This window comes from Scylla paramamosain, chromosome 11 (assembly GCF_035594125.1).
Source record: "Scylla paramamosain isolate STU-SP2022 chromosome 11, ASM3559412v1, whole genome shotgun sequence".
In the NCBI taxonomy this organism is placed as follows: domain Eukaryota; kingdom Metazoa; phylum Arthropoda; class Malacostraca; order Decapoda; family Portunidae; genus Scylla; species Scylla paramamosain.
The window spans coordinates 4,492,783-4,520,567 of NC_087161.1; the positions used below are offsets into that span (position 1 = coordinate 4,492,783).

The 27,785-nt window shown below is 38.8% G+C and overlaps 1 protein-coding gene across 1 annotated transcript; it reads left to right on the forward strand.

Moving 5' to 3' along the window:
* The first annotated feature begins 670 nt into the window (after positions 1–670).
* On the forward strand, positions 671–27,785 carry LOC135104850 (G-protein coupled receptor 143-like). The gene is given in 11 exon segments (XM_064012532.1): positions 671–737; positions 10,403–10,665; positions 13,658–13,790; positions 13,994–14,091; positions 14,971–15,090; positions 15,092–15,150; positions 15,889–16,041; positions 17,033–17,069; positions 17,071–17,202; positions 18,883–19,077; positions 21,545–27,785. Coding segments are annotated over 10 exon segments (1,287 nt in total). The 5' UTR covers positions 671–737; positions 10,403–10,518; the 3' UTR covers positions 21,758–27,785.

Here is a 27,785-nt window from a genome sequence, read left to right on the forward strand (position 1 = left end):
GTACGAAAAAGTAGCTGTAGATACTGCAGATTATATAACTATTATAAATCATATACACTGAATGTATAAGTAATGTACATAAGTCTGGAGAATCATTGACCTAGCTAGGGAGCTTTACACCATGTGTAATGTGCCAGAAGAATGCCAGACGACACAGGTAGTGGAAAGGGAGGTGAGGAATGGAAATTACCAATACTTTTAAATTTATGACAGTAAGTTCACTTACAAATAAAGAATAGTATGAATAAACCACATTTTAATATGCACTGATCCGTCTCTCAACACAATACAGTACCATATTCTGAGACACTTCTGTCCCACACATCTACTATATTCAAAAGTCTGTAGTTGAAGTGATACTAGTTTTTAAGATTGTTTTTTTTTTTATTGTTATAATGACAGATTAACAAGATTTATATATTCGTAACAGGAGAAACACCCTTGAGAACCCGATTATCATCTTTGCGGCCTTTGAAAATAATTGCGGTGAGAGATTATTATAAATCAGTTTCAGAATACGGGTTTATAATAAGTGACGCGGGCATCTAAGGATGTTTTTACGGTTCTGATGACAGACTAACAAGATATCTATGTGAGTAATAGGAGAAACACTATTGAAAACTCTAATAATCATCTATGTGGCCTTTAAAGATAGTCGCGGTGAGAGAGCAATGATAATTGTGCGGGATGGCAGATCTGGCAACACTGCATCACGTGAGGTAAACAAACACGCTCAGGTAAAATTTTTCTGTCCCTTTATTATTCCCCTTTTCCACAAATGTCACGTGTTTATCTTACCCACACCTGAGTTGGGAATGCTAAGGCTGCATGCACGTCCCTCCAGCAGGCAGGTATGAGGTGTTAGTAAGCCGTAGTGATAAGAGACACGCCTCTCTTAACACTGGCAGGATGTAGGGAATGTAATATGATCCGTGGAAAGGTCTGCTCGTCTTAGTTTCTCTTGGTTGGGGATGCAGGGCGATTTTCGTCGTGTGGTGTGAGGGAGGGACGTGCAGTGTGATGTGAAGCGTGGTGCTTGTGGTTGTCTCCCCCACAGTACCAGCCACCCAGTTCGTGTGTTGTGTTTTCAGTGTTTAGGTGTGTTGCTTGAGTGTTGCACGTTTCTACTTTTTGATAACAGTGAAATAATGCCAGCGGTTTCGTCTTAAGGGTAGGTTCATGTTAATGCAGTTTATTTTTTTATTTATTTTTTTTTTCTTATTTTACATTTTTTTTCACTGCTGATCTCTTCCTTGTGTAGATCGCAACTTGAAAAAAAGTGTCATATTTTGCTCGGAAATTAATAGGTAATCACTTATCAGGAAATTGGTATAGTAAAAATGGTAAATTTATAGTTTAAGCCAATGTCCCCAATCTCTACCCACGGCCCCCCAATCCCTCAAGCAAGCTTGGGGGCCTGTGGGAAACCTAACCTAACCTAACCTGCCTGCGCAGCTTATGGGTACTTATAGAGACTTCCTATTGGTGCAACTCGTGGTGTTAAGTGGTGGTAGCACGTGATTGGCCCGAGGAATTATAGACACAGTGATCCTATCCAGCAGCTACCCACAATTCAAAGCATTAAACAACTGAAGTTCAGGCAACAATACACCATTTATGTTTACCTGTGGACTTAGAAAAAGTTGAGAGCGCTGTGCATTCCCAGGCCTATTGTGGCGTTATTATTAATTTCCGACAAGTAGTGTAATCATTAGAAATGATGTGAATAGTGAGAAGAACAAAATGAGGTAGGTTATTACCACATAGTGTGTAATGGCTTAAACTATAATAAAACCGTAAAAATATTTCCATAATACAGTTAGACTTTTCTCCCATTAACCCTTCCTCTGCTGGTCATTTATCTTGTCCATTTTTCCCCTGTACCTGTTCCTTCCCATATATTTCTCCCTGACTTATTCTTCCATAGTTTATTTTCCTCTCAAGACAAAATCATCCTGTCTTCTTACTCTTTCATGGACATTTTTCTCCTTCTGGCATTTCCCTCCTGACTTATTCTTCCATGGATATTTTGCCTGCCACACATTTTGCACTTAAATTATTCTCCCTCAAACATTCCAGCTTCCTTGACATTGTACACCCCATTTTTCCTCTTTTAACCTAATCTCGTGTAACCTGAACCATCAGACAATACTGGCATAGTCTGTGTATCATTACATTAGTACAGTGGTGTCACATATATCCACGAGAGAATCTGTCAAAGTAAAAGTGAGTAAGTGGGAGTATGACCATGCACCATTTTGATGACAGATTTTCAGGTTATCAAAGGATATAGATACAGAGGTCTTAATTTGATCAAAAAAGTTAGATAATATTAGAAAATGAAGGAAACAGGAAAAAGCTGTCAGGTCTGCACATAGCAGTCCCAGTATAAATTCTACATCTCACTCAAAATCTTATGAGAGAGGCAATCTTCAAAAATTCTTTTACATTGTTGTTATTAGATAATGATGAGTAAAGTTAAGATTGATATTGCTCTTAATAGATCTAAGAGACAGATACAACCATACTTATCTGATGTGTACTGTATGAAACAACATATTTTAAGGAAGTAAAATGGAGGAAATGAAAGAGTTGTGGGCTCTGCTATGTGAACAAAGAATGATGGAGAGGAACCAAACCCATCCGTTATGTACTGTATGAAACAACAAATATTTCAAGAAGGTAGAATGGAGGAAATGAAGGAGTTGTGGGGACTATTATGTGAACAAAGAATGATGGAGAGGAGGACCATGAGGATGATGGAAGGATAAGGTAAAGGAAGCAAACATGTGAAAGAAGCACTAGTAGAGGAAGAGGGACTGAGGGAAGAGGGGTGTTTGGATAAGAAAAGGTGGAGGTTCTCTGCCATGGTCACCCACTTTGGAAAGAGAGACAGAGATGCAGGAAGGCTAAGCAACACTGCTTGAGTCGGTGAGGACCAGTGTGCCAACAGATTAGTCACACACTTAAACATGAAGTCTAAAATTAATTCAACTTAGTGGGTGTGCTGTGTTGATGATGTAGTGATGCTGTGGTGCTCTGTGGTGTTACTTTTCTGGTGTGTGATGAATTGAGGGCACTGACATGATACTGTGGTGTAGTATGGTGTGGTGGTCATGGGAGCTGCAGTGAATGTGTATGGTGAATGTGTATGGTGTAAGGTGTCATCAGTAACAGAGGAATATGCATCTGTTTTTCTCTCTGTAAAGGAAACTAAGGATTCAAAAGGAATGGGGAAAAACTTATGTAATTATTGTTCCCCTAAAGCAATGACAGAAAAGTGTCATTATCACACTTGTCACTTTTGTTATTATGATGTGTTCTCAAAATTGGTTACAGTTTAAGTCATAGGAAGATGGCGAGAGAGAGAGAGAGAGAGAGGGGGGGGAATTTTAGTTTTGTGTGGTTTTGGTGTGTTGTATATACTGTAATGGAATTAGCATGGGAATTGTGGTGGTATTGCTGTGTTGTTATTGCTGCAGGTTTGCTTTATTGAACTGTTTGAGTTGTTCTGCTGGACGAAGGTTATGGTGGTGTTGCAGTGTAGAGAGAGAGAGAGAGAGAGAGAGAGAGAGAGAGAGAGAGAGAGAGAGACTTATTGACTGATTGAGTGACTGATTGGTTGCCTGATTTTAGACACTTAGCACTATATCATGAGAGAGAGAGAGAGAGAGAGAGAGAGAGAGAGAGAGAGAGAGAGAGAGAGAGAGAGAGAGAGAGAGAGAACATAACATTCCTTGACATTGCTTTGGGAGAACAGCTTAGATGAGTAAGCAAGTCTGGGTAGCATCACCACTACCACCACCACTAGTACTTCTAAGGGTCATGAGTCCCTGTAGTGGTGAGGGAAGTTAGAGTGTGAGAGGGAGAGAGAGAGAGAGAGAGAGAGAGAGAGAGAGAGAGAGAGAGAGAGAGAGAGAGAGAGAGAGAGGGACAGTGGGTGAACAACAATGATGATGTGGCACCTTCCTTATAGATCAGAGCGACATAGCGATTCAAAACTTTTCTTTATCTCCTTACGTAACATTGCATTGAATTTCCCTGCTATTCTCATTCCTGTCATGGTGTTTAGCAGATGTTGTGTATCCATCTATGTATTAACTTTGTGGGGAGTGGCAAATTATGTGGCTGTCTTTTATTCTTTTTATAGGTCAGTGTCTTTTTGTATCCTTATTTCATCAGTATTGTCATTTTAAGGCCCATATTTTACCTTTTCTTTGTGGGAAGTGCCAAATTACGAGGATTCTTTTTATTCTTTTTATAGGCTGAAAGTCATTTTTCATCCCTATTTCATCATTATCATCATTTAACACTCATGCTTTGCCATATGGATAGGGTTTCGGAGCAGCATTATGTTTGGAGATAAAATTTTCCATATTCTTTTTATAGGTTTTGATGTTTCTCACTCTCTTTGCGTCATTACTATTATTTAGCATTCTTACTTTCCCTTATAGAGGTTGGATAGTATGTGTTTTAAGCTTAAGGTTTCCTCTTTGGGGATTTCATCTTTGACTGGAAGTACATTAAATTTCCAGCTTCCTTTACTTGTATGAAAAAATAACTAGTTGCTGTGTGGAGTGGTGGAAAATAGATAAATAGAAAAAAAAAACATATGAGGGTCTAGAAAGGGAAGGCAATGGAGATAAATGTTGTATTTGATATCTGTGTTGTGAGAGAGTCAATTTTGGGATGAGTATGTGTGGCAGTGCTAGAAATTAAATACCTGAGTCTGAGGGCAGGTAGGGGGAAGGATGTGACTTGGTATTCATGTGTGTGAGAGAGTCAGGTCATATTTAGAATGTGTTTGTGGTAATGCTATCAGTTAAACACCTGAGAGTCTGACATCAAGTAAGGGAAGGACTTGACTTAGCAATGTTAGACAAGTTTATGGGTAAGGATGACAGGTGGAAGTAGGTAGGTGTGTTTTGTACAGGCTCTGCCACGTGTAGGCCTGATGGCTTCTTGCAACTTCCCTTATGTTCTTATGTTCGTATGCTCATGTTTGTGAGAATTGAGGCAGGGAAATGTAGGAAGTTGTTTGAATGTATTGTGTATATATTAATGCTGACAAATTTACACGAGTTGCACATGGAAGCTTTTCTAAATATTTTCTTTATATATATAATCCACAAATTTATATCAGCAACACATAGAAGGTTGTCAAAATGTTTTGTTTATACTTTAAAACCCCACTTGTTTACTCCAATTATTCAAAGAAAGTTGTCCAAGTGCTTTGTTTACATATCATCACCTACATCTTTATATCAGTCACTTAAGCATTCCAAACCACACATAACTTACCACTATCTTAAGGATCACATGCCAGACTTGTGACCACCACCTGTTATCCTCCCCAGAGAGAGCTTAGGTACATGTAGTGTGATGTGCGAGTAAGACTGAGACCCTCCCCACATCACACACCCTCGCCTTCTTGTGTGGGGAGGACAGAACAGGTGCCGTTGGTGCTCCCGGGAAACCTTTGCTACCTCTGTGGGATGTGAACCTCAGCTTTTTAGGTTTAGGCATGGGTGTTGATGAAGGGAAAGAAATAAAGAAAAAGGTGAAAGATAGGAAAGAAGGAATTATAAAGAAGAGGAAAGAAAGTAAAAATAAATAAAAAGAATAAAAAGAACTGATCATCTTTTTTTTTGTTTCTCTCTCTCTCTCTCTCTCTCTCTCTCTCTCTCTCTCTCCTCTCTCTCTCTCTCTCTCTCTCTCTCTCTCTCTCTCTCTCTCTCTCTCTCTCTCTCTCTCTCTCTCTCTCTCTCTCTCTCTCTCTCTCTCTCTCTCATATAATGTAATTAAATAGCCTAGCAAGAATCTGAAGATCTATTGTGTGTGTGTGTGTGTGTGTGTGTGTGTGTGTGTGTGTGTGTGTGTGTGTGTGTGTGTGTGTGTGTGTGGCCTACAGTGTAAAGAGTGTGCTACAACATTTTTTTTTTTTAGTTCACACTTATTTCCTCCCATCAGTAATTATAAGTGTGCATGTATGTATGTATGTATGAATGATTTTCTGTCTTTCTCTTTGTCTCCACCATTCCTATTATCATCTTTGTCTTTTCTGTGGGTTTCATCTTTTCTTCTTTTATTCTTTTTCTCATCATTATTATTATTATTATTATTATTATTATTATTATTATTATTATTATTATTATTATTATTATTATTATTATTATTGCCACTACTACTACTACTACTATTGCTCCTACTACTACTACTACTACTACTACTACTACTACTACTACTACTACTAGTACTACTACTACTACTACTACTGTATTATCATCCTCCTTTTTTGTAATTTTTTGTACTTCATTATATTTGTCATCTTTTTTTTTTTTTTTCTTCTTCTTCTTCTTCTTCTTCTTCTTCTTCTTCTTCTTCTTCTTCTTCTTCTTCTTCTTCTTCTTCTTCTTCTTCTTCTTCTTCTTCTTCTTCAATTTCATGGGTTACTCACACATGCAGGCATTATAGTTATCAGCAATCCTCTTGTTCCTCTTCTTCCATCTTCTTTTTATCTTTATTTTTTTTTTATCCTGCCAAGTCATTCTGGTAATATATAAACTTGTAAACAATGTACATCATGTGATTTTTATTTATTTATTTATTTGTTTATTTATTTATTTATTTATTTATTTTTTTTTTTTGCAGTTATCTCCATTTCATTGTTGTCACCATATTATTTTGTAAGGTAACTCTCTCTCTCTCTCTCTCTCTCTCTCTCTCTCTCTCTCTCTCTCTCTCTCTCTCTCTCTCTCTCTCTCTCTCTCTCTCTCTCTCTCTCTCTCTCTCTCTCTCTCTCTCTCTCTCTCTCTCTCTCTCTCTCTCTCTCTCTCTCTCTCTCTCTCTCTCTCTCTCTCTCTCTCTCTCTCTCTCTCTCTCTCTCTCTCTCTCTCTCTTAGCTCTTCTCCCTCCCTACTTTGTGAACTTATAAAATTACTTAAGAAACCTTACACACACACACACACACACACACACACACACACACACACACACACACACACACACACACACACACACACACACACACACACACACACGTGCCAACCTTCACTTAGGCAAGAGAGAGAGAGAGAGAGAGAGAGAGAGAGAGAGAGAGAGAGGGGGGAAACAATGCATGTCTGAAAACCTGAATGAAAAAGAGAATAAAAAATGAGGGAATAAATAAATAGATAAATAATAAAACAAAGGAAGAGAAATGAATGATAAATGAAAAGAAAAGGGGAAAAAAAGATTAAGTGAAAGAAAGACACAAGAAACTGGAGAAAACAATGAAAGAAAATCAAATAAATAGTGATAGAGAATTGTGAAGATAAAAGAAGACGAAGAAGAAATATAGATGGTAATAATGTTAATGGATGAAGAGGTAATTGAAAAATGGAAGAAGATGAGAAGATAATAATGATGGGAGATATAGAAACTTGTGGCTTGGAAGAAGAGTAATAATAAGAGGAAGAGAGAGGAAGGAAGGAAAGAAAGATAGATGATGATAAAAGTAGAAGATAATACATGTACCAAAAATAATAATAATAAAACATAAAAAGGAAGTGCTAAAAAATCAAGAAAATAATAGATTTAGAAATAGAAAAAAAAGTGATAGAGAGAGATAGAAAATTTAAACATAAAAAACAAGACAAATGAAAGAGACAGATAAAAATAAAGTACAACAGTGATGTATTTGAACATAAAACAGTAAGAGAGAAAGAACAGATAAAATAAAAATAGAGGCAAAAAAAAAAGAAGACTAGGAGTGGAAACAGACCAGGTAGTAGAAGAGTAACCTAAGGAAAGCCACCCCTTTACCCCCAACCCCTGCCATCCCCCCACCATCCCCCCACCCTAAGCCTGTGAAGTAGCAGCAGGTCAGGCAGAGAGACAGAAAGGCTCATGGCAACTATTGTAGACGCATGACAAAGCCCCACCCTCTCTCTCTCTCTCTCTTTCTCTCTCTCTTGTGTCTCGTGAAACTGAAGGAGGTGCATTGGTGGTCTCCTCTCCCTCTCTCTCCCTCTCTGTCTGTCTCTTAGTGGTAATGGTTGAGTGAGGTACAAAGTGTGTGTGTGGTGGTAGTGGTGTTGTGTTGGCTGTGTTTTGATGCCTTGTGAGTGTTTGTGTTTGAAAAGTAGTGATTTGTGGTGTTACTGTATGTGTGTATGTATGGTTGGGATACATACAAAAACAGACAAGACAGAAAGGTGGTGTAGGTTAGAAAATAGTGCTTAAAAATGAAGTAGAAAACGAAAATAATGTTTTTAACCAGTATATTCATAGAGAAGCAAAGTACTGAAGTAAGAGATAACACCAAGACAAAGTGTTTGTGTTCTCCATTTACTGCTGAGTCTTTAAAGTCAAGTTTATATACAAGTTGTCTGAGTGAGTGCAATGAGTGAAAAGAACTAGTGGGCTTCAGGAACCTCCATATGCAGGTTGTCTTTGAGTGAGTGCATCGAGTGAAGAGAACCAGTGGAAGTCATGGAGAGAAAAAAGCTAGATAAATAGATAACTTTTATTGTCAATTTGCAAGATAGCACTGCATACAAACTGGAATTCTTTGTGGCTAGAACTCCGTATTGCAATAATAAAAAAAAATATATATATAACAATACATGAAGAATACATAAATGAAAACCTGAGTAAAAAGGAGAATCATAAATGAGTGAAAGGGAGCCATAAGTGAGTAGACAAGACAAAAGAGAAAGACATGATAAGTGAAAATAAAAGAAGGAGTTTATAAGATTTAAGTGTCTCTTGGAAAGCACTGCCTGTACTAGCATAGATGGAGGGGTGACATCCAAGCCTCCATCCATGATTCTACAGGTCAACCATCCAAGCATCCACAAATAAGCCTTAAGGTGCTATAGGCCCAAGAAATAAGAAAATAACAACCCATATCAACCTGAAATCACTTCATGTACAGTTTTGAAGACTTTTCCATTGTGTTTGTAGTGGGTTTCTGTATTATTTCTGTATTCCCTCTGTATTCTTCATGTTTTTCTTTTATTTAATATTTCTTCTTTTCTTACTCTTATGTAATGTAGTATTTGATGTGGCACATTCTACAGAGCCACCAAGGTTCCTGCTGTTAAGTGTGGCTGAGGAAGAACCACCCGGATCAGAGATTTTGAAAAGAATAACAAATACAGCAGAGGTGTTTTCATCCTTTACCAGTGAGGGATCTGTATAGCTGTCTGTCTGTATGGTGCATGTAATGGTGACCAGTATACGAGTACATGGTAAAATGTTTTCATGCTAAGAAAGATACTCCTTTTTATCATTTCATTACATTGACCATAAAAATATTGAACAGGCATCCAGAGTAATGAAGAAAATGAGATGTTAGAATGTTGGTGAAGGGAGTGTCTGGAGTCCTGGCAAGTTCCTGTGAATGTTTGAATGATGCACCAATCACGTGCTGCGGGAGACAAGACTGTGGGGTGGCATAGAGGATGAACACAAAGCTTCTTATTGCTACATATCATTCGTCATTACTCCCAGCAAATACATTGTCCTTTATAACACCACAAAGGCTGCCTGAGTCATGAGTGAGTGTTGTATAATTATAATGTAAAGCATTCTGTTTTGAGACCCTTAAGTGGTGTGTAATTATGATGTAAAGCTTTCTATTTTAAGACCCTGAGAAGCTGGTCTGAAGAGTAGTTATGGAATGGGGAAGTTGGTGATTGAAGCTCTGACAGACACTCACAATAACACTAGTGACATGTTATTGATTAAATTTGGATGATTGATAACACATAAACCTACATAAACCCACATCAATTTTGGTTGTAGGTACTGTTGTACCTTCACACTGAATGAATTGGTCAGCTACAACAACATTTACAACAGTGGTACCTAAGCTTTTCTTCATTGTACCTCCTTTACCTTCATCTCTGTGTGTATATTACCCCCTGTGTCCTGTGAAATATGGAAGTCTAGAGCCTTTATGGCTTTCAACATTGGGATCAGATACGCAGTTCCTCTTTCCTCTTGTGTTGTCATTTGTCAGTTTTCATTTATCCAATATCTCCTACGACAGCAATATTTGATTTAGCAGTGCATGTCTGTGTGTATGTGTGTTGTGGAAGAAAAGAAGACATAAAAACCATTAGTATTCCTTCGTTCTTCCTGTTTTCCTTTTTTCCTTAATGTAGCAGTGCAGGAAAAACAAGGAAGAAAAGACAAAATAGAGAAATAAGGAAAGAGTAAAATACCTTTCTCATCTGCACAATAATCATTCTTCCCTTCTCATTCTTCCATTTACTACACAGGATAGCAATACAGGAGTAAGATGGAGGAAGATAAAATAGAAAAGTAAATAGTAAATAGTAAAGAAAGTAAAAAAAAAGAAGCAGCACTATCTTTTCCTTTCCTCCACATTCTCACTCTTCCTTTTCCTCCACAGGGTAGCAATGCAGGAGAGAGGTGGAGGAGGAAGATACAGTAGGTAGGGAGGAAAGGAAGGAGTGACAACCAGCCCTCCCCTACCAGCCTCTCCCCTCTCCAGCCTCCCCCTCCACCATGGCCAGCCCCACCATAGAGTCTCTGTGCTGTGTCACCGTCAATAGTGATTTCTCCAAAGGGTTCCTGCAGGACTTCCAATCTGTGCCTTACAATTCTGTGTCAGTGGTGGCTGCGGCATGTGGCATCTGTGGCGCTGTGTTCCAGGTTTGTGTGTGTGTGTGTTGCAGTGTGGTGTATAGGATTCGAGTTGAGTTTATGTTTTTGCGTGTGTGTGTTTGTGTGTGTGTGTTTTTTAATGTTTTTTTTTTCTCTTATCTAGTTTAGTTAGTGGGGGCATCTGTGGGGCTGTGTTGCAGGGGTGTGTGTGTGTGTGTGTGTGTGTGTGTGTGTGTGTGTGTGTGTGTGTGTGTGTTAATTGGTTGTGTTATGCAAGATTCGAGTCAGGTTTGCATTGTCTTTTGTTGTGTTTCTTAGTGCCTTTTTCTGATATCTCTTCCTCAGCCAGTTTAACTATACACATCTCCTGACAGTTATATCTCCTCAAATCTTCCCTCATACAGTCCAACTCTGTCTCTGCTTACACCTTCCCTTGTCCTGGTCTCACTGTGTACTTTTCATCCAGTGTAGTTTTAAAAGTCATAAATGTTTCTTGCAAATGCTGCCTCTGCATTCAGCTCATTTTAAGTGTCAGTGATTGTATATTTGGGAAGCTGAATTTCTTGCCCCTTTTTTTATTTATTCATTTATTCATTTTTTTATTTATTTTTTATTTATTTATTTTTCATCTCTGTTTTTCAGTTTATATTCATGATCCTTAATTTTTCCCATTCTCTCTCTCTCTCTCTCTCTCTCTCTCTCTCTCTCTCTCTCTCTCTCTCTCTCTCTCTCTCTCTCTCTCTCTCTCTCTCTCTCTCTCTCCTCTCTCTCTCTCTCTCTCTCTCTCTCTCTCTCTCTCTCTCTCTCTCTCCTCTCTCTCTCTCTCTCTCTGTTGGTTCATTGCTAGATGGGTTTCAGATTCCAATTGCAGGCTTATTCTGACATGCATTCTTGACTTACTATGCTGTTTGTTACTCACAGATCCACTAGGCTTGTACAATAGGCTTATTTTCTTTCATTTCTTTCAGTAATATGGAAATATGAATAGCAAAAGAAAAGCTTATGAATAATGAGATCTGTTTGTGTCTGTGTGTGTGTGTGTGTGTGTGTGTGTGTGTGTGTGTTACAAAGGATTTAGAATTCACAGTATTTTAAATAATGATACAGTCACATTTAGTAAAGTGAACTCCAATAATTTTTGCTGTGTTTAACATTTTACTGCAATGTTAGTTCTGTGATTGCTGAGAGTGTACCAACTGTCAGGTTTTGTAGGGGGAGTGTCGGTCAGCAACTCAGCATATCAGGGAACCTAACATTGAGGGAAGACACAAACCACTGTGAAAATGAGTGCGACATGCTCATTGACTTGTGACCATGACTGTGCATAGGAGCATATTATTTACTTAGTATTTATGATTGTCTCCCGGCGCACCGTAACTGGTAATTAATTGTAGCCAGCACACTCGGGTCAGGCCTGAGTGAGGATGACGAGGGATTTGAAAGTCACGTGTGGTGTTGATTGGAGTTCATTTGCTGTCTTGCATAAGTGAACTAGCCACTGTCTTCTTATTTTCTTATGAGTGTAGAACATTTTCCTTCCCCTCTCCTTCACCATCTCTCTTCCAGACATTCCTTCCCATGATTTATTCCTCTCGGGTGTTAATCTTTCCTGGGAATTTTACGCTCTGTAGACATTCTCTCTCTCTCTCTCTCTCTCTCTCTCTCTCTCTCTCTCTCTCTCTCTCTCTCTCTCTCTCTCTCTCTCTCTCTCTCTCTCTCTCTCTCTCTCTCTCTCTCTCTCTCTCTCTCTCTCTCTCTCTCTCTCTCTCTCTCTCTCTCTCTCTCTCTCTCTCTCTCTCTCTCTCTCTCTCTCTCTCTCTCTCTCTCTCTCTCTCTCTCACTATTAATTTAACTACTATGCCTAAACTTGTGGGGGTGTAGTGCAGTGGTCCACAAGACTAGCCCTTTCCACTGGGGCCCAATGAAGCTAAGAATGTGAATGATGTGTGTGTGTGTGTGAGTGTGTGCTGCTTTGTCTGGGCCACCGTGTGTGAGATTGCCAGCCTGGGACAGATAGAAACATTAACTTCACGTAATCTAACCTTTTATCTAGAATGATTTTGGTCCACTATCCCTCTCCTTATAAAGTGGTGTCCTATGTACCCAGGGCAGGGAAGTGTCCAGCAGGGAATGTATCTAGGGATTAAATATATCCGGAGGTGAAAATGGTCCTGCCCTTGTGGTGTCATGTGTAGCTCTTGATTCTGTGGTAACCTAACCTGCCACCTTGCCTGTCACTGTTTTGGCACTATTTGTGGCTGTATTTAAATTATAGGCCACATTTCTTTGCTGCAGTGACTTAAAAAATTAGAAAAACAGTGTTGTGTGGATTTCAAACACCTTATCTATGCCTCCATTAACAAATTCCACAAGTATATCAACAAGTCATTATAGAACCAACACAATGATAGTCACTCACAGATGTCCCTTCACACACACACACACAGATTTACGACAACACACCACTCTCACTCAGCCAGCCACATACAAAACATACCACACCACCACACCAGCCTTAGATCCCACCACACCACACCACACCACACACCACACACACACCACACTACACCACACCACACCACACCGAGAGGAGCCCTATTCAAACTTGATAGCACCAGCAGTACACAAGAACTTAAGAAAATACAGGAAGTTTGAAGAAGCCATCAGGCCTGCTCATGGCAGTTTCTGTATGAAGCACACCAACCTGTTTCCACCTATTATCCCCATCCATAAATTTGTCTAATCTTCTCTTAAAGCTCGCTAATGACTCAGCACTAACAACCTGATTACTGAGTCCATTCCATTCATCTATCACTCTAATTGAGAAGCATTTCCTTCCTATCTCTTTTTTATTTCTTTTAATCTATTTTTTTTTTCAAGCTTGAGCCCATTATTTCTTGTTCTATCCTGATTGCTGATCCTGAGAAGTTTGTGTATGCCATCCTTGTTACACCCCCTATTCCACTTAGTAGCAGTAGTTGTGAGATCCAAAGATTAGCCAGTGTTTTCCCTTCTCACTTCCTGGTACTTTCCCCCGCAGCTGCTGTCCCGATCAGGCGACACCATCGACCCCCACAGCCATGCCCGGATGGGTGGAGGCGGCCGCTTCCTCAGAACACGTGGCTGGCTCATCATCAAGTGGCTGGCCTTTGCTGACATGATGGCATCCCTTGGTGAGTGCTGCTACTGTGTCTATTACAGAGATAGAGGATTATTTTTTACTTCATTTTTTATATTTTTATATATTTTATTTACCTATTTATTTATTTATTTATTATTTTTCTGTTTTTTTATGATAGCTAATAGTGAGTCAGTGAATTATCAATCCACTTATCTATCTCTATGTCTATCTCTCCACTCCTCATCCCTCCACCAGGCATCCTGATCCGCTCAGCATCCTGGCTGGGGGATGACACGTTTGGCTCAGGGCCGGATGACAGCACCATGGGGAAGTCATTTTGCATTGTGTCATCTGTGAGTGTTGATTTGTGTCCTCCCCCCTCCTCTTCCTCCTCCTTCTCTTTCTATTTCTCCTTCTTCTCCTTTTCCTTCTTCTTCTCCTTCTCCTTCTCCTTCTCCTTCTCTTTTTTTTTGTTTTTTTTCTTTCTCTTCCTACTCTTCACCTTTTTTTCTTCTATTTTGTCCTCTATTTTTTTTCTGTTTCTTTTTTTTCTTTCTTTTCCTGTTCCTCATTTTTTCTGGTTCTTTTCTATTTTGTCGTCTTTTTTCTCCTCCTTCTTTTTCCTCTTTCCTTCTTCCTACTTTTCACTTTTTTGTTCTCTTCTGTTTTGCCCTCTTTATTTTTCTCCTCCTCCTTCTCTTTTTTCTTTCTTTCTCTTCCTATTCTTTATTTTTTTGTTCCCTTCTGTTTTGTCCTCTTTATTTATTTTTCTTCTCCTTTTGTCTTCCCTTCTTATTAATTTTTTCTTCAACAATAGACCCTCAAGTCATTGCTAGGTTGTTTTAATTACACTGTTCTACATTAGCTATTATTAGAAGAGATAGGATTAGTAATAGAAGAGATAAAATAAAAATGGTAGAAGAAGAGAATAGTATGCAGTTCTTTCCTTCTCTCTTCTTTTTCCCTTTTTGTTTGTTTTTATTTATCTTCTTCCCTTTTTATGTCTGATCATTGTCTTTGCTTTCCTCATATTTCTCATTTCTCTTCATTCTCATATCTATTTTTTTTTCTCTCTCATTTGCAATTTCTTTATCTTCCCCATCACTTTCATCTCCAATCTCCTTCATAGCTTACTTATTTTGTCCTCCTCATGCAGTATACAGAATGCTAAAGACTCAATATAAAGTAACATCCCAATTAAACCACCACAACTACCACCACTACCACCACAGAGCATGATCCACTACTTCTACACGGCCACCTACCTGTGGAGTCTGCTGTATGCTCTGGACGTGAAGCTGGTGATGGATGGGAAGCGTGTGGACCGCCGCCTGTACCATCTGGTGGCCTGGGACCGTCCCCCTCGCCCTGTGTCTCATGGGCATGCTCCTCCTCTACCTCCCAGATCTCAAGTGAGCATTTTTCTGTTTGTATTTTGCAGGGTTGGGTCGAGTGTTTGCCTGTTTGTCTGGTTTGCAGGATTGGGTTGAAAATTTACCTGTGTGTACCATATTTTGGAGGGTTGAGTGTTTATGTGTTTGTTTGGTTTGCAGGGTTGGGTCAGGCTTGTAATGTCCTTTTCTTTGGTGTATTGACTGCATCCTTGCTATATGTATTCAACAACAAGCTCAGGAAATATATTTTAACTACTTACTTAATCTGCCTCTCTCACACTACTGCCTGACTGATGTACATGATATTTTATTGTAAAATTGTCCTTCTAACCAACGTGATGTTCTACAGTGTATGATCTGTTTTCTTTAATAAGTATAACACATTTGTCTTTTCATTAATTTTTGTCATATTTTTTATATTATTTTGTATAATTTTCATTTTACTCTTCAAGAATAGCATATTTCTTATAATAATTTTTTCACAAAAATTAATATATATATTCTATGTTTCAAGACACTTATCCTTTAGCTTTTGATGACTGCTTCTGACCCTATTTGGGGATCACCTTTTTTTTTTTTTTTCATAATTTTTGTTGCCCTTTGCTGGTGCCCCTCCTACATCCTGCATAAAAAAAAAAAAAATAAATAAATAATAATAATAATAATAATAATAATAATAATAATAGTAATAGTAATAATAACAACAAAGAAAGAAAGAGAAAAGAATAACAAGCCGTGTGTCTCACCACCCTGCAGCTGCCACAGTAACTCAGTCAACCCCTACCTGAGGTTCCTGCCTAACTACATGAGCACCTTCCTGCCCATTGTGGCGGTGATGATTGCCAACCCCATCCTGTACCGGCTGGCCTTCTCTCGTGTTGAGCAGCAGATCATGTCCATGCAGGGGAGGTGCGTTCATGTGTGTGTGTGTGTGTGTGTGTGTGTGTGTGTGTGTGTGTGTGTGTGTGTGTCATGTATGTTTACCTATTTTCATTTTTATAGAATTGAGTCATGTGATGTTTATCTTCAAATAGCTAATTATCTTTTTATTTATTTTTGTTACATTCTCTTTATTTTGCTCTCATTTATTTCACTGATCTATTGATTCATTTGGAGAGATGTATGTATATCCTTATCTCCTCTTCTTGTATTAGGTTGTGTGTGTGTGATGGCAAGCAGGCAGGTGTGTGGGTGAGTGGTGTGAGATGATGATGTGTTCCAAGGACTGTGCATGTGCTTAACTCTTTCACTTTGATACAAAACACTTAGTAGCACCAGAAGCAGTGTGTGAAGTCTTTATCAGCATCTACAAGAAAGTTAGTGATAAAAAGAATACATCTTGCAATTTCTTCCCAACTCAAAGATTGGATGTGGCTGTAGAATAAGTAAAGATGTCTCAGAGTGATTGGTGATTAAGGAAAGGTGTACCAAATGACAGTCAAAGGCATAACATACAGTGTGTAGGAGAGAAGTGCTATGTGGAGAAAACTGATAAGTGAGGATGTTTTCAGGTGAAGGAAAAAAACAAAAAAAAACAAGAAAATTAGAAGTACAGGAAGGAAGATGAGTCAGCAGTAGGTTTGTGTATGATAACTCATGTACACTATCTAATCTAAAGTAAAAAATATTTATATACCAATCTGTAAAATGCAGAGATTGCTAACACACACACACACACACACACACACACACACACACAAAACAAAACAAAACAAAACAAACAAGACTTCATAACAATATATCCACTCACATAGTAACCACCCACTCAACACACACACACACACACACACACACACACACACACACACACACACACACACACACACACCAAAGAAGACAACCACACTCCACTATAACCCAGTCCTTTAACAAACCCACACTCACCCTCACACTCCAACAGGTTCACCCACTCGGAGCGCCGCGTGGTGGACGGGCTGAAAGCGCAAGTTCCTGGCCATCAACGGAGTGTTCTACCTGTGCTGGCTGCCCAACGTGCTCAACGGCATCATACTCTGGACCGCCTGGGACCACCTGCCCAAGAGTGTGATCCTGGTGGTGTGGTACCTCATGGTGGGTGCAGGGCAGGTTGTAACCCTTTCACTGCAATACCAAACAATTAACAGAAGTAATGCATGAAATCTTTATAAGCATTTGCAAGAAAGAAGGAGTGAAAAGGAATAGATTTTGTAATTTCTACTCAATTTAAAGATTGGAGGTTGGTGTAGAACAAGTAAGGATGTCTCTTCACTTGATTGGGCAGAGGGGTGGTGGTAACTCTTTCACTGTGATACTAAACAATCAACAGAAGTAATGTATGAAATCTTTATAAGCATCTTCAAGAGAGAAGGGGATTAAAAAGAACAGATTTTCCAATTTCTGTCTAGTTCAAAGATTGAAGGTGACTGTAGAACAAGTAAAGATGTCTCAGAGTGATTGGTAATGAAGGAAAGGTGTACTAAATATCAGTCAAAGGGTTAAAGGAGGCCTTGAAGCTTGGTAGATGGAGGGTTGAGGGTGACACATGGAAAGGACGTGGGAGGTTAGTGTGTGACACATATTACTGCAGGCATGTACCCATCTCAGTGTGAAGGACAATTATACGACACATGAGTTATCCTTTAAATGTAGGAGACACTGTGATAATGAGTGAATTTAAGTGAATTTAAGTGGTTATTTAGATTTCAGTGACAGTTTCAGCCTCAGGGAAAGAGATGCAGGCAGAGAGGAGGAAAGGACAGGGGCTTGAAAAAGAGTAGAGGAATGAAGGTTTTGAGAGATAGCATTCAAGTGACAGTAATCATTCCAAGCCAGGTCTCTGCTAATGATGCCAGAGTTGTGTGTGTGTGTGTGTGTGTGTGTGCGCATCTTTAAACCTTTTAATTAGAGAAAATCTATATATCTTTACTTAGCAAGACTAAAGCCACAGTTACTAGAAGGCTTGAGGTACTTTGTCACTGCTTTCACTGTCACTGCACTAATGGTGGCTTTAAAGAATTATGCTTCAGATTTTCACCACAATACTTTATCAAGTTTGAGGAGCCATAATGGTCAAATTCATATGTTGTTTGTTCAGTATATTCCCATGTTCCTTGTCTTCTTTCTCTTTGGCTTTTTCTTATTTCAGCTAAAAAATATATCTCCCTTTCTCATCTGTCTCCTCCTCCCTTAGTGTGTGTGTGTGTGTGTGTGTGTGTGTGTGTGTGTGTGTGTGTGTGTGTGTGTGTAATAATAGTAATTAATGGTTTATTTGCAGAAATGAGACTGAAAACATACATTTTATTAGTGCAGTGTCCTTGAGATGTGGGAGGGGATTGTGTATTTGTGTGTATATGTGTGTTTGAGAAGCCATAATATTCAAAGACTTAACTTGTAATGGTGCTTAAGTGTTTAGTGGCAATGAGAAAGACAAAAAAACATACACACACACTCCACCTTCCATCTTCTTCATAGCCTTCTCATGTTGTCTTTTTCATATAGCCTAGTATACAGAAAGCAAGAGACAGAGTGGATGTAAAGTAATACCACATGCAGACGACGACAACGACGACGATGACTACTACTACTACTACTACTACTACTACTATACTACTACTACTACTACTACTACTACTACTACTACTACTACTACTACTACTACCACTACCACTACCACTACCACTACTACTACTACTACCATCATCACCACTACCTACTCCTGCAGGCTACTCTTACTACTACTAATACTATCATCACCACCTCCTCCCCCTGCAGGCCGTCCTCAACCCCCTACAAGCAGTGTTCAACTCCATGGTATACCGGCGGTGGGACGGCAGCTTCTCCATGTCACTGCCAGAGTGTCTGCGGAGGCTGTGTTGCTGCCTGCGCCCTGCCCCGCCCCCACCGGCCGTGGTGCTGGCAGCGACGCAGAGGTCACCGGATGGGGACAGCTCGGAGGATGAGGGCGAGGTGAGTGTGAGGAGAGGTGGAGGTATGTGTGTGGAAGTGGGTAAGAGAAGAGTGTTTGTTGTGTTGCTGTGTGTTTGTTGTTTGCTCAGGACCTCAGGGATTCTCAACCTGGGATAGGCATACCCCCCTCCAAGAGTATGTGAGAGGAGTTTTGGGTATATGTGATAGGTCTATTACAGGACATGGACTGATTCATTAACTCACAGACAATTGTTGCTGTCATTATGTACGGTACTGATGAATTCATGGGCATATTTGATAATTGGTCTTATATACTGATAGATGAGCAGGATTTTTATCATCTTACACTGAGAAATTTTTTATTGATGGATTCCTGGAGGCATGTTTTATGTTCTGACTGCATTCTACTGCATTCTGGATAAGGTATGTGTGGCCAGTACTAAGACTTAAAGGGGTACACAAGATTAAAAAGGCTGAGAACCCCTGGCTTATGTGATATATTGTGTGCCACCTGAGGACAAAGGGAGTAAGACTGCCACTGACTGATGCTTTCACTCACTGCTTGGTCTGTGTTCCTGTCATGTTTGAAATGTGCAGTAACTTTACTTGATATTTCTACGGGACCTGCAGTGTGAGTGTAAGATACCAGATTATTTTGATTTGGGTTATTCTGTTCTTTACATGAGGATTTTTGTGGTAGTGTAACATTAGTTTGTTGCACATATCAAGCAAGATAAAGCAGGAATTTGTAAACCAGTCATCAATGAGAGCACTAGTTAGTGGCATTGTCAACCTGTTCTGTGTCCTCAGGTGACACAACTACTTTGACAGACTTAATGAAACACAGTATAGGATGTCACATGGGAATGCAAGTACAGAACTGCATATTTGACAGGGGCTCAGTAATAACACGCACACACACACACACACACACACACACACACACACACACACACACACACACACACACACACACACACACACACACACACACACACACACACACACACACACACACACACACACACACACACACACACACACACACACACACACATACACAGCCAAGCCATCATATAATCCTGCGAGTACATATGTCAGTAGACACAACACCATTCCCCTGTCTTGCACTATCCCTGAGAGGCTGCAGTGTCATAGGGTTAACTGAACTAATCTCCTGAGAGGCGGTAAACCTCTAAGAGCTTATTTACGTAACTTTTTTTCCTATTTGCTGAGAATGTAAGCCTAACCAAAGACTGATATAAAGTATACTATTTAAAAACTTATTTAGTTGCTATTTCATGAGGATTTACATAGAGAGTCCTAAGGAGGTTGTCTGATTAAGTTATGGAGTGCATGCAAAAATGTTGAGGTCCTAGGTGGAAAACAGATTCAGGTAGAGTTTTCAGAGTTTATAGTTGTTATTCTCTTGCATTCTCTATACAGTTGCCTCTTTTACCCTGCACCTATGCATCCTTGCTCTCTTTGTACACACACACACACACACACACACTTATACACACGTACTTACAAACATGCACTAAGGAGGAGGAAGAGATAAAAGAGAAAGGGAAATGAAAGTAAAGATTAAAAACTGTAAATGAACGAGAAAAGACAAGGACTAAAGAAATATAGAGAACAACAAATATGAGACAAGCACACACACACACACACACACACACACACACACACACACACACACACACACACACACACACACACACACACACACACACACACACACACACACACACACACACATAATGACATCAACGAAGAACAAAAACAAAGACATTTACACCTTGAAAGAAAGAAGGAAAAAAAAGCAGATATAATGGAAGAATGCTTTATATACATGTGCTGTCTCATGGCATTCAATGCTAAGCCTATCCCCACCTCATGTGATGCCTGCACACTTGTGGCTGGCCATTGCACAATAGTGACTGGGACTCGGCTAAGTTGTGGCTTTTACTGTGAGGCCACTGAGTTTTGCCTTCCCTCGGTCAAGTCATTACTAAGAACATAAGAACATAAGGGAAGCTGCAAGAAGACATCAGGCCTACACGTGGCAGTCCCTATTATGAAACATACCTATTTCCACCTATCATCCTCATCCTTAAATTTGTCTAATCTTCTTTTAAAGCCTCCAAATGACTCAGCAGTAATAACCTGATTGCTGAGTCCATTCCATTCATCTACCACTCTATATGAGAACCAATTCGTTCCTATTATTTTTCTTTCTCTCTATTTTTCATATGTGTGAGTCATTTTGTTAACCATTCACTGTCTTTCTCACTCCTCTTCCTCTGCCTTCTCCTCCTAACTTCCCCATTTCTTTATTTTTTATGTGTATGGATCATTTTCTTAACCATTCACTATCTTTCCCACCCCTCTTACATAAACTCCCCATCACATTTTTTTTTACAAGTGCAGATCATTTTGTTGAATATTCACTGTTTTCTCATTTCTCCTCCATCTCCTAATCTCCCCATCTTTCCTTCACCAGATCAAAGGAGCAGGAATCAAGAGGCACTCCCCGCTCAGTGCCTCATTCAGCAGGGGGAACGCACACCCCTGCTCATGTCCTCATCGTATGGCCAGCAGGTCACCCCTCCACCCTCTGCACCACCTCTGTCCCAGTACGAGGAGCATGACTTGTGGCGGGACAGAGGCAAATGAACACAAGACAGTCCTGGGGAGATGCATTAAGTGTCCTTAGTCTTACAAAGCACCCCCTCCCTGTTCTTCCCTGCTCAGTGTTACAGTGTTCTACCGATTTTGAAATTTTAGTGAGGGTTTTTCTATCTGTTTTCTTGCTTTATGCTCTTAGTTTTGTGAGTCAGAAGGTGGCAAGATAGTGAAGGGTAAATGATGAAATAGTAGGTTGACTTGTGGGAGTGTATCACGTGTCCCCAGTCTCGTATCCTCTTGATGTGCCCCCTTCTGCTCTTCCCTACTCAGTGTTACCAAGTTTCCAGATAATTTTGGGAGTTCATGGAGGTTTTTATTCATTTATTTTTTATTCATTTATTTATTTATTTATTTATTTATTGTTTATTTATTTTGTATTTATTTATTTTTTTATTTTTTATTTTTTTTTGCTGATGCTCTCAAGTGTCCTCAGAATCTATGGAGGTCCAGTTTATAAGTGTTTTCTTGTTTGATGCTCTCAGGAGGTTTTGTGAGGCAAGTGACAGCAAGATAGTGCAAGTGAAGGCTTTTATGTCTTTTTTTTTGAGTGCCAAGGTTGAAGGCGGGTAAAGACTGAAGGAGGTTTTGTGGTCTGTGTGTGAAAAGATGCAGAAGTTTTATGTTTTGTTCTGTATGTTTTGGAGCACTAACTAATGTTGAAGTTATGTAAAGACTGAAGGACATTTTTTGGTCTGCATGAGAAGGTACAGAATTTTGTGTGCCATTGAAAACAGTGCCACAAGGAAACGAAACTCCTTAATCTGTAATTTCTGAGCGCTAAGGTTGAAGTTTCAGAAAGATTTAAGGATGTTTTGATGTCTGTGAAAAAGCAGGGAAATTTGTGTGCCATTGATAAGTACCTCAAGGAAACGAAACTCCATAACATATAAGGGAAAAAAAGCAAGAATTCTCCTTTTTTTCCCCTTAAGACCGATGATGGGAGGGTAAATTTTTTCCCATTTTTTTCCCTAGCTAAGGCAGATGACGCAAGGGTTAGTTAGCCAAAGGGAGAATTCTTGTTTCCTTCACTCACAAGTTCATTACCTTAAGAAAATTGTACAGTTTCAAGCAAGACTCATACATGTTTGGAAGAGTAATAAGGTGCATTGTTTTTTGTGGTTTGTGGATGTTCCTTTGAATCTGTAGTCGTAACTTGAATCTCAGTGCATTTTAATTTTTTAATTTTTTTTATTTTACTATTGTTTCTCTCTCTCTCTCTCTCTCTCTCTCTCTCTCTCTCTCTCTCTCTCTCTCTCTCTCTCTCTCTCTCTCTCTCTCTCTCTCTCTCTCTCTCTCTCTCTCTCTCTCTCTCTCTCTCTCTCTCTCTCTCTCTCTCTCTCTCTCTCTCTCTCTCTCTCTCTCTCTCTCTGATAAGTGTTCACATTCCAAAGATACTCAATCTGATGATTATTTTAGCTGATAATTAATATAAACAACTTCTTCCTTTTAGAGAGAGAGAGAGAGAGAGAGAGAGAGAGAGAGAGAGAGAGAGAGAGAAAATCAGTATTATAGTGCCAGGACAGACAAGGCTAACCAACCAGGAATTACTCAAACATACATTACTAACACCAGACTCACATACATATTCAGGTGTCTTGTCTGTAGGTGGTCTCAATCTAGGTCAGTTTCCCAGTCTTCCTTTGGGCATTACAGTATAAGATGGCATGTATATTTCCACTTCTAGATCATCTGTTTGGTTTTATATTAAGATAGAGGATGAGGGAGGTGATGTAAAGTGTAGGCAGGTCAGTGAGGCAGAGGTGTTTGGGAGCTGAGTGGAGGGAGAGTGGTGAAAAGAGACACCCTGTTTGTGATGTAAGATGGCAAGGGTGAGGATGTGTGCTAGGATTGTATTCTCTCTCTCTCTCTCTCTCTCTCTCTCTCTCTCTCTCTCTCTCTCTCTCTCTCTCTCTCTCTCTCTCTCTCTCTCTCTCTCTCTCTCTCTCTCTCTCTCTCTCTCTCTCTCTCTCTCTCTCTCTCTCTCTCTCTCTCTCTCTCTCTCTCTCTCTCTCTCTCTCTCTCTCTCTCTCTCTCTCTCTGATATTCATGTATTATTTAGCTTTGTTGCCTTTTCGTTTCATATGTTTCTTTATTTAATTTTTACCTTTGTTACCTGTTCTTTTATGTTACCTGTTCTTTTATCCCTTTTTGCTTATAGCTTGTGCCATCACTGGGATACACACACACACACACACACACACACACACACACACACACACACACACACACACACACACACACACACACACACACACACACACACACACACACACACACACACACACACACACACACACCCTGATATTGTTACTGTTTTATAAGGTTTGAGTAAATGTTTAAACTTGCATATATACCTAATCCATATTTTTCAAGGAGGACCAACAGAACTTAGGGCAGGAATGCATGGGGTGTATCCTTGTCATGCATGAAATATACTCTGCTTTTTGCTGTTAAAGAATACATGAAAATTATTAGTAATTGTTTCTATGATAGCAAAGACAGGAAAGAGGGAGCAAGAGAGAGAGAGAGAGAGAGAGAGAGAGAGAGAGAGAGAGAGAAATTAACTTCTCATGTGTTTTTTACAATTAAGGATAAATAAAAGAGAAAGATTTGGTATTATTAGGAACTTTAGTTAAGGAAAGGCCATTGGCAGACACATGGGTGAGGGCAGCTCAGGAAACACAAAAACACATTAACATAACTAGTGGCCAGACTACAGTAATTGTTATTGAGTGTTCCATGAATCAAGGGCTGAGAAGGAGAGTTACGTAAATAGAAGAATAGAAGTTCTGTATTGGTGCATAGGGATGGTCAGTGGCCTTTGTTATGTTATATTATACAGGTACTGCCACGTGTAGACATGCTGGCTTAGTGCAGCTTCCCTTATGTTCTTATGTATTTTATCTCAGTTACTGCAATATACGTACTTACTTATATACACAAAACATTACTTGATTGCTCTTTGCAGCTTCTGTACCAGTCATTGTGTATTTAGCTTAATCTTGTATTTCTGTTGGCTTGTGTGTTTTGTATTCATTTTATTTTTATTTTATTTTTATTTTTTTCTCTCCACTCCATGAGGCAAGGCATGATGTCCTGCCACAGCCATTGCTCTCTATAGGGGACCTCAACCTGCCATATATATGTATATTTTCACAAATATGTAAATCTTTGTGTGTGTGTGTGTGTGTGTGTGTGTGTGTGTGTGTGTGTGTGTGTGTGTGTGATATGATGCATTATACCATACCCTGTGTTGATGTCTGTGTGTGTTTGTATGTGTGCGAGAGAGAGAGAGAGAGAGAGAGAGAGAGAGAGAGAGAGAGAGAGAGAGAGAGAGAGAGAGAGAGATGATGCATTATACCATATGCTGTGTTGATGCCTGTGGAGTGTTCAGTAAAGGCTGTGCTGCTCACCACACCTGCACATCACTGCAGGAGGGGAGCAGATCACACTCATGAGAAACACATCAGGAGACTTTTAAGTAGTCTTTTTGAAGGGCTAGTGGTAGCCTTATAGTTCATGTAGTTATTTGATTGACATTTTAGCATTTACACCACTCTCTGCTTTATCTTTATGAATGGTGAGGAGTTGTGAGTGTGTGAATGGAGATACAGCAACCAGGACCTTGAAGGAAGAATCTCCCACACCTGGCCTGATTAGTGGATTGAGTCAGGTGCAGGGAAGGGGGTGGATCTGTTATGAATTAGTAAGGGTGACCCAAAACTCCACTGCCACACCCTGATGCAGAGATATGCTCTGTAATTGGTGACTCTAAACTACTCTCACACCTTCATACAGAGATATGCTATGTAATTAGTGACAAAGCTCCACTACCACACCCTGATGCAGAGATGTGGTGTGTGGTTGGTCACAATGTAGTCAGATAGGACCAGTCTTCCCCCTAGAGGTCAGGAGGCCAAAGTGTGAGGGAATGCTTGTGAGTGAATTGCCAGTGAGTGTATGCATATCATATCATCTCAGCCACACCCATTTAAGGGAGGATGTTAGTCTGGTGTATACATGGAATATTAGACTAGAACAGTGATGACAGTGTACACCATTGTTTGCCATCATTTATGTGTCAAATTAGGAATGTGGAGAAAAACTGAACAAGAATCTCACATGTTATGGGTTTTATAGATCTCACAATGCCAAAGGGAGACATTCCTACCATCATTTAAAAATAAACAAAAAATAACAGGGTATTTAGTCACTTCAAGTTTTCAGCCTTTTTAGTTCATGGAAAATATGAACTTTTTAAGATTTAAGTAGAAAGAGAACTGATGTAAGTGGAAGTTTGGCATAAGTTCATTGAATTGTGGCTTCCCCATAAAAAAAAGAGCTTTCCCTCACTCCACTATAAACTATAAGTTTATAGTCTTGTTAAGTTTATATATTGTACACAGAGTGGTAAATAGACAGAAAAAAAATAAAAAAAAGTAGATAAATATATACCATGATATTATGGGAGAGAGTTTTTATACATGATTTTAATAATTTTATGGTATTAGGAGGAACATATCTATTTAAGACCATGATAGTGATAAAGAAGAAAGTATATGAATAATTGTCATATAAAATGGGTTACATAATATTTATCTTGGACAGTGGCAGAATGGGAGTGTATTTCCTTAGAGTGTGTGTGTGTATTGTGAAAGGTGTAGTCACTGCCTTGAAGGAGAAATGCTCACTGTATGTATAGATCTCCTTAGAATGTGTATGTATACAAAAAAAAGTCTATTGCCTTGATGAATTAGTCGGTATACATAGAGATCCTTAGAATATGAATACTGAAGATGCAGTGCCTTAGTGAAATGCTCAGAATACATAAAGTTCTATGAATTTGTATGTATACTGAAAAGAGTAGTGTATCAATGAAATGCTCAGAATACATAAGGTTCCTGGGAATATGTATGTGTACTGAAAAGGTCTAGTGTCTTAATGAAATGCTCAGAATACATAAGGTTCCTGTGAATATGTATGTGTACTGAAAAGGTGTAGTGTCTTAATGAAATGCTCAGAATACATAAGGTTCCTGTGAATATGTATGTATGCTGGAAAGGTGTAGTGTCTTAATGAAATGCTCAGAATACATAAGGTTCCTGTGAATATGTATGTATGCTGGAAAGGTGTAGTTTTAGTATTGCCTTATTGAAATGCTCAGTATACATCAGGTTCCTGTGAATAAGTATGTATATACTGGAAAAGATCTATTGTCTTGATGAAGTGCTCAGTATCCATAGAATGCCTTTGAAGTATACATTATGTAAGGTGTTATGAATACTTTAATAAGCCACTCAGTATACACAGATCTTGAAGGCATACTTTTTTTTTTTAATACCATAACAGAATGCTCACTGTATTGTACTTAGAGTTTAATAAGTATAACAGATCTCTTTCAAGACACTTTTTTTTTTTTAATACCATGACACAATGCTCAGTATATTGTACTTAAGCTTTTTATAATAACTGTACCCTTCATTAAGATATTATTCATTATTCAAGTGGACCAAACTGAATATAGGTGGTGATGAGGTTCATATACATATTTATAGTAATTATACTATTTCTTACTTGTTTTATTTATTTTATTTTATTTTATTTCATTATTTTATTTATTTAGTTGTTTATTTACTTTTATGTTGGTGTTGTTTCTAAGTAGCTAAACATTTGTACTTACTAACAATTGTTCCTAAAACTTTTGAATTTATTTGTTTATTTATTTTTTTTTATTAATATTTATTTATTTATTTATTTTATTTATTTATTTATTTTTATTTTATTTTATTTTTTTCATTTTTATTTATTTATTCATTTATTTATTTTTTAGGGGGATATCTAAGAAAATGTGCACTTAACCAATTGTTCCTAAACGTTTTGAAGTTACAGATATATTTTGTAGTAACATTTTTCAATTTTACTTTTAAGCAGCTAAGGAAATTTGTACTAGTTAAAAAATGTTCCTAAAAAGCATTTAAATTATGGAAAGTATTAGTAGACCTTTGTTGAATTTGTAAGTAGATAGAAATGATTATTAATAACAACCAAGGCTGATC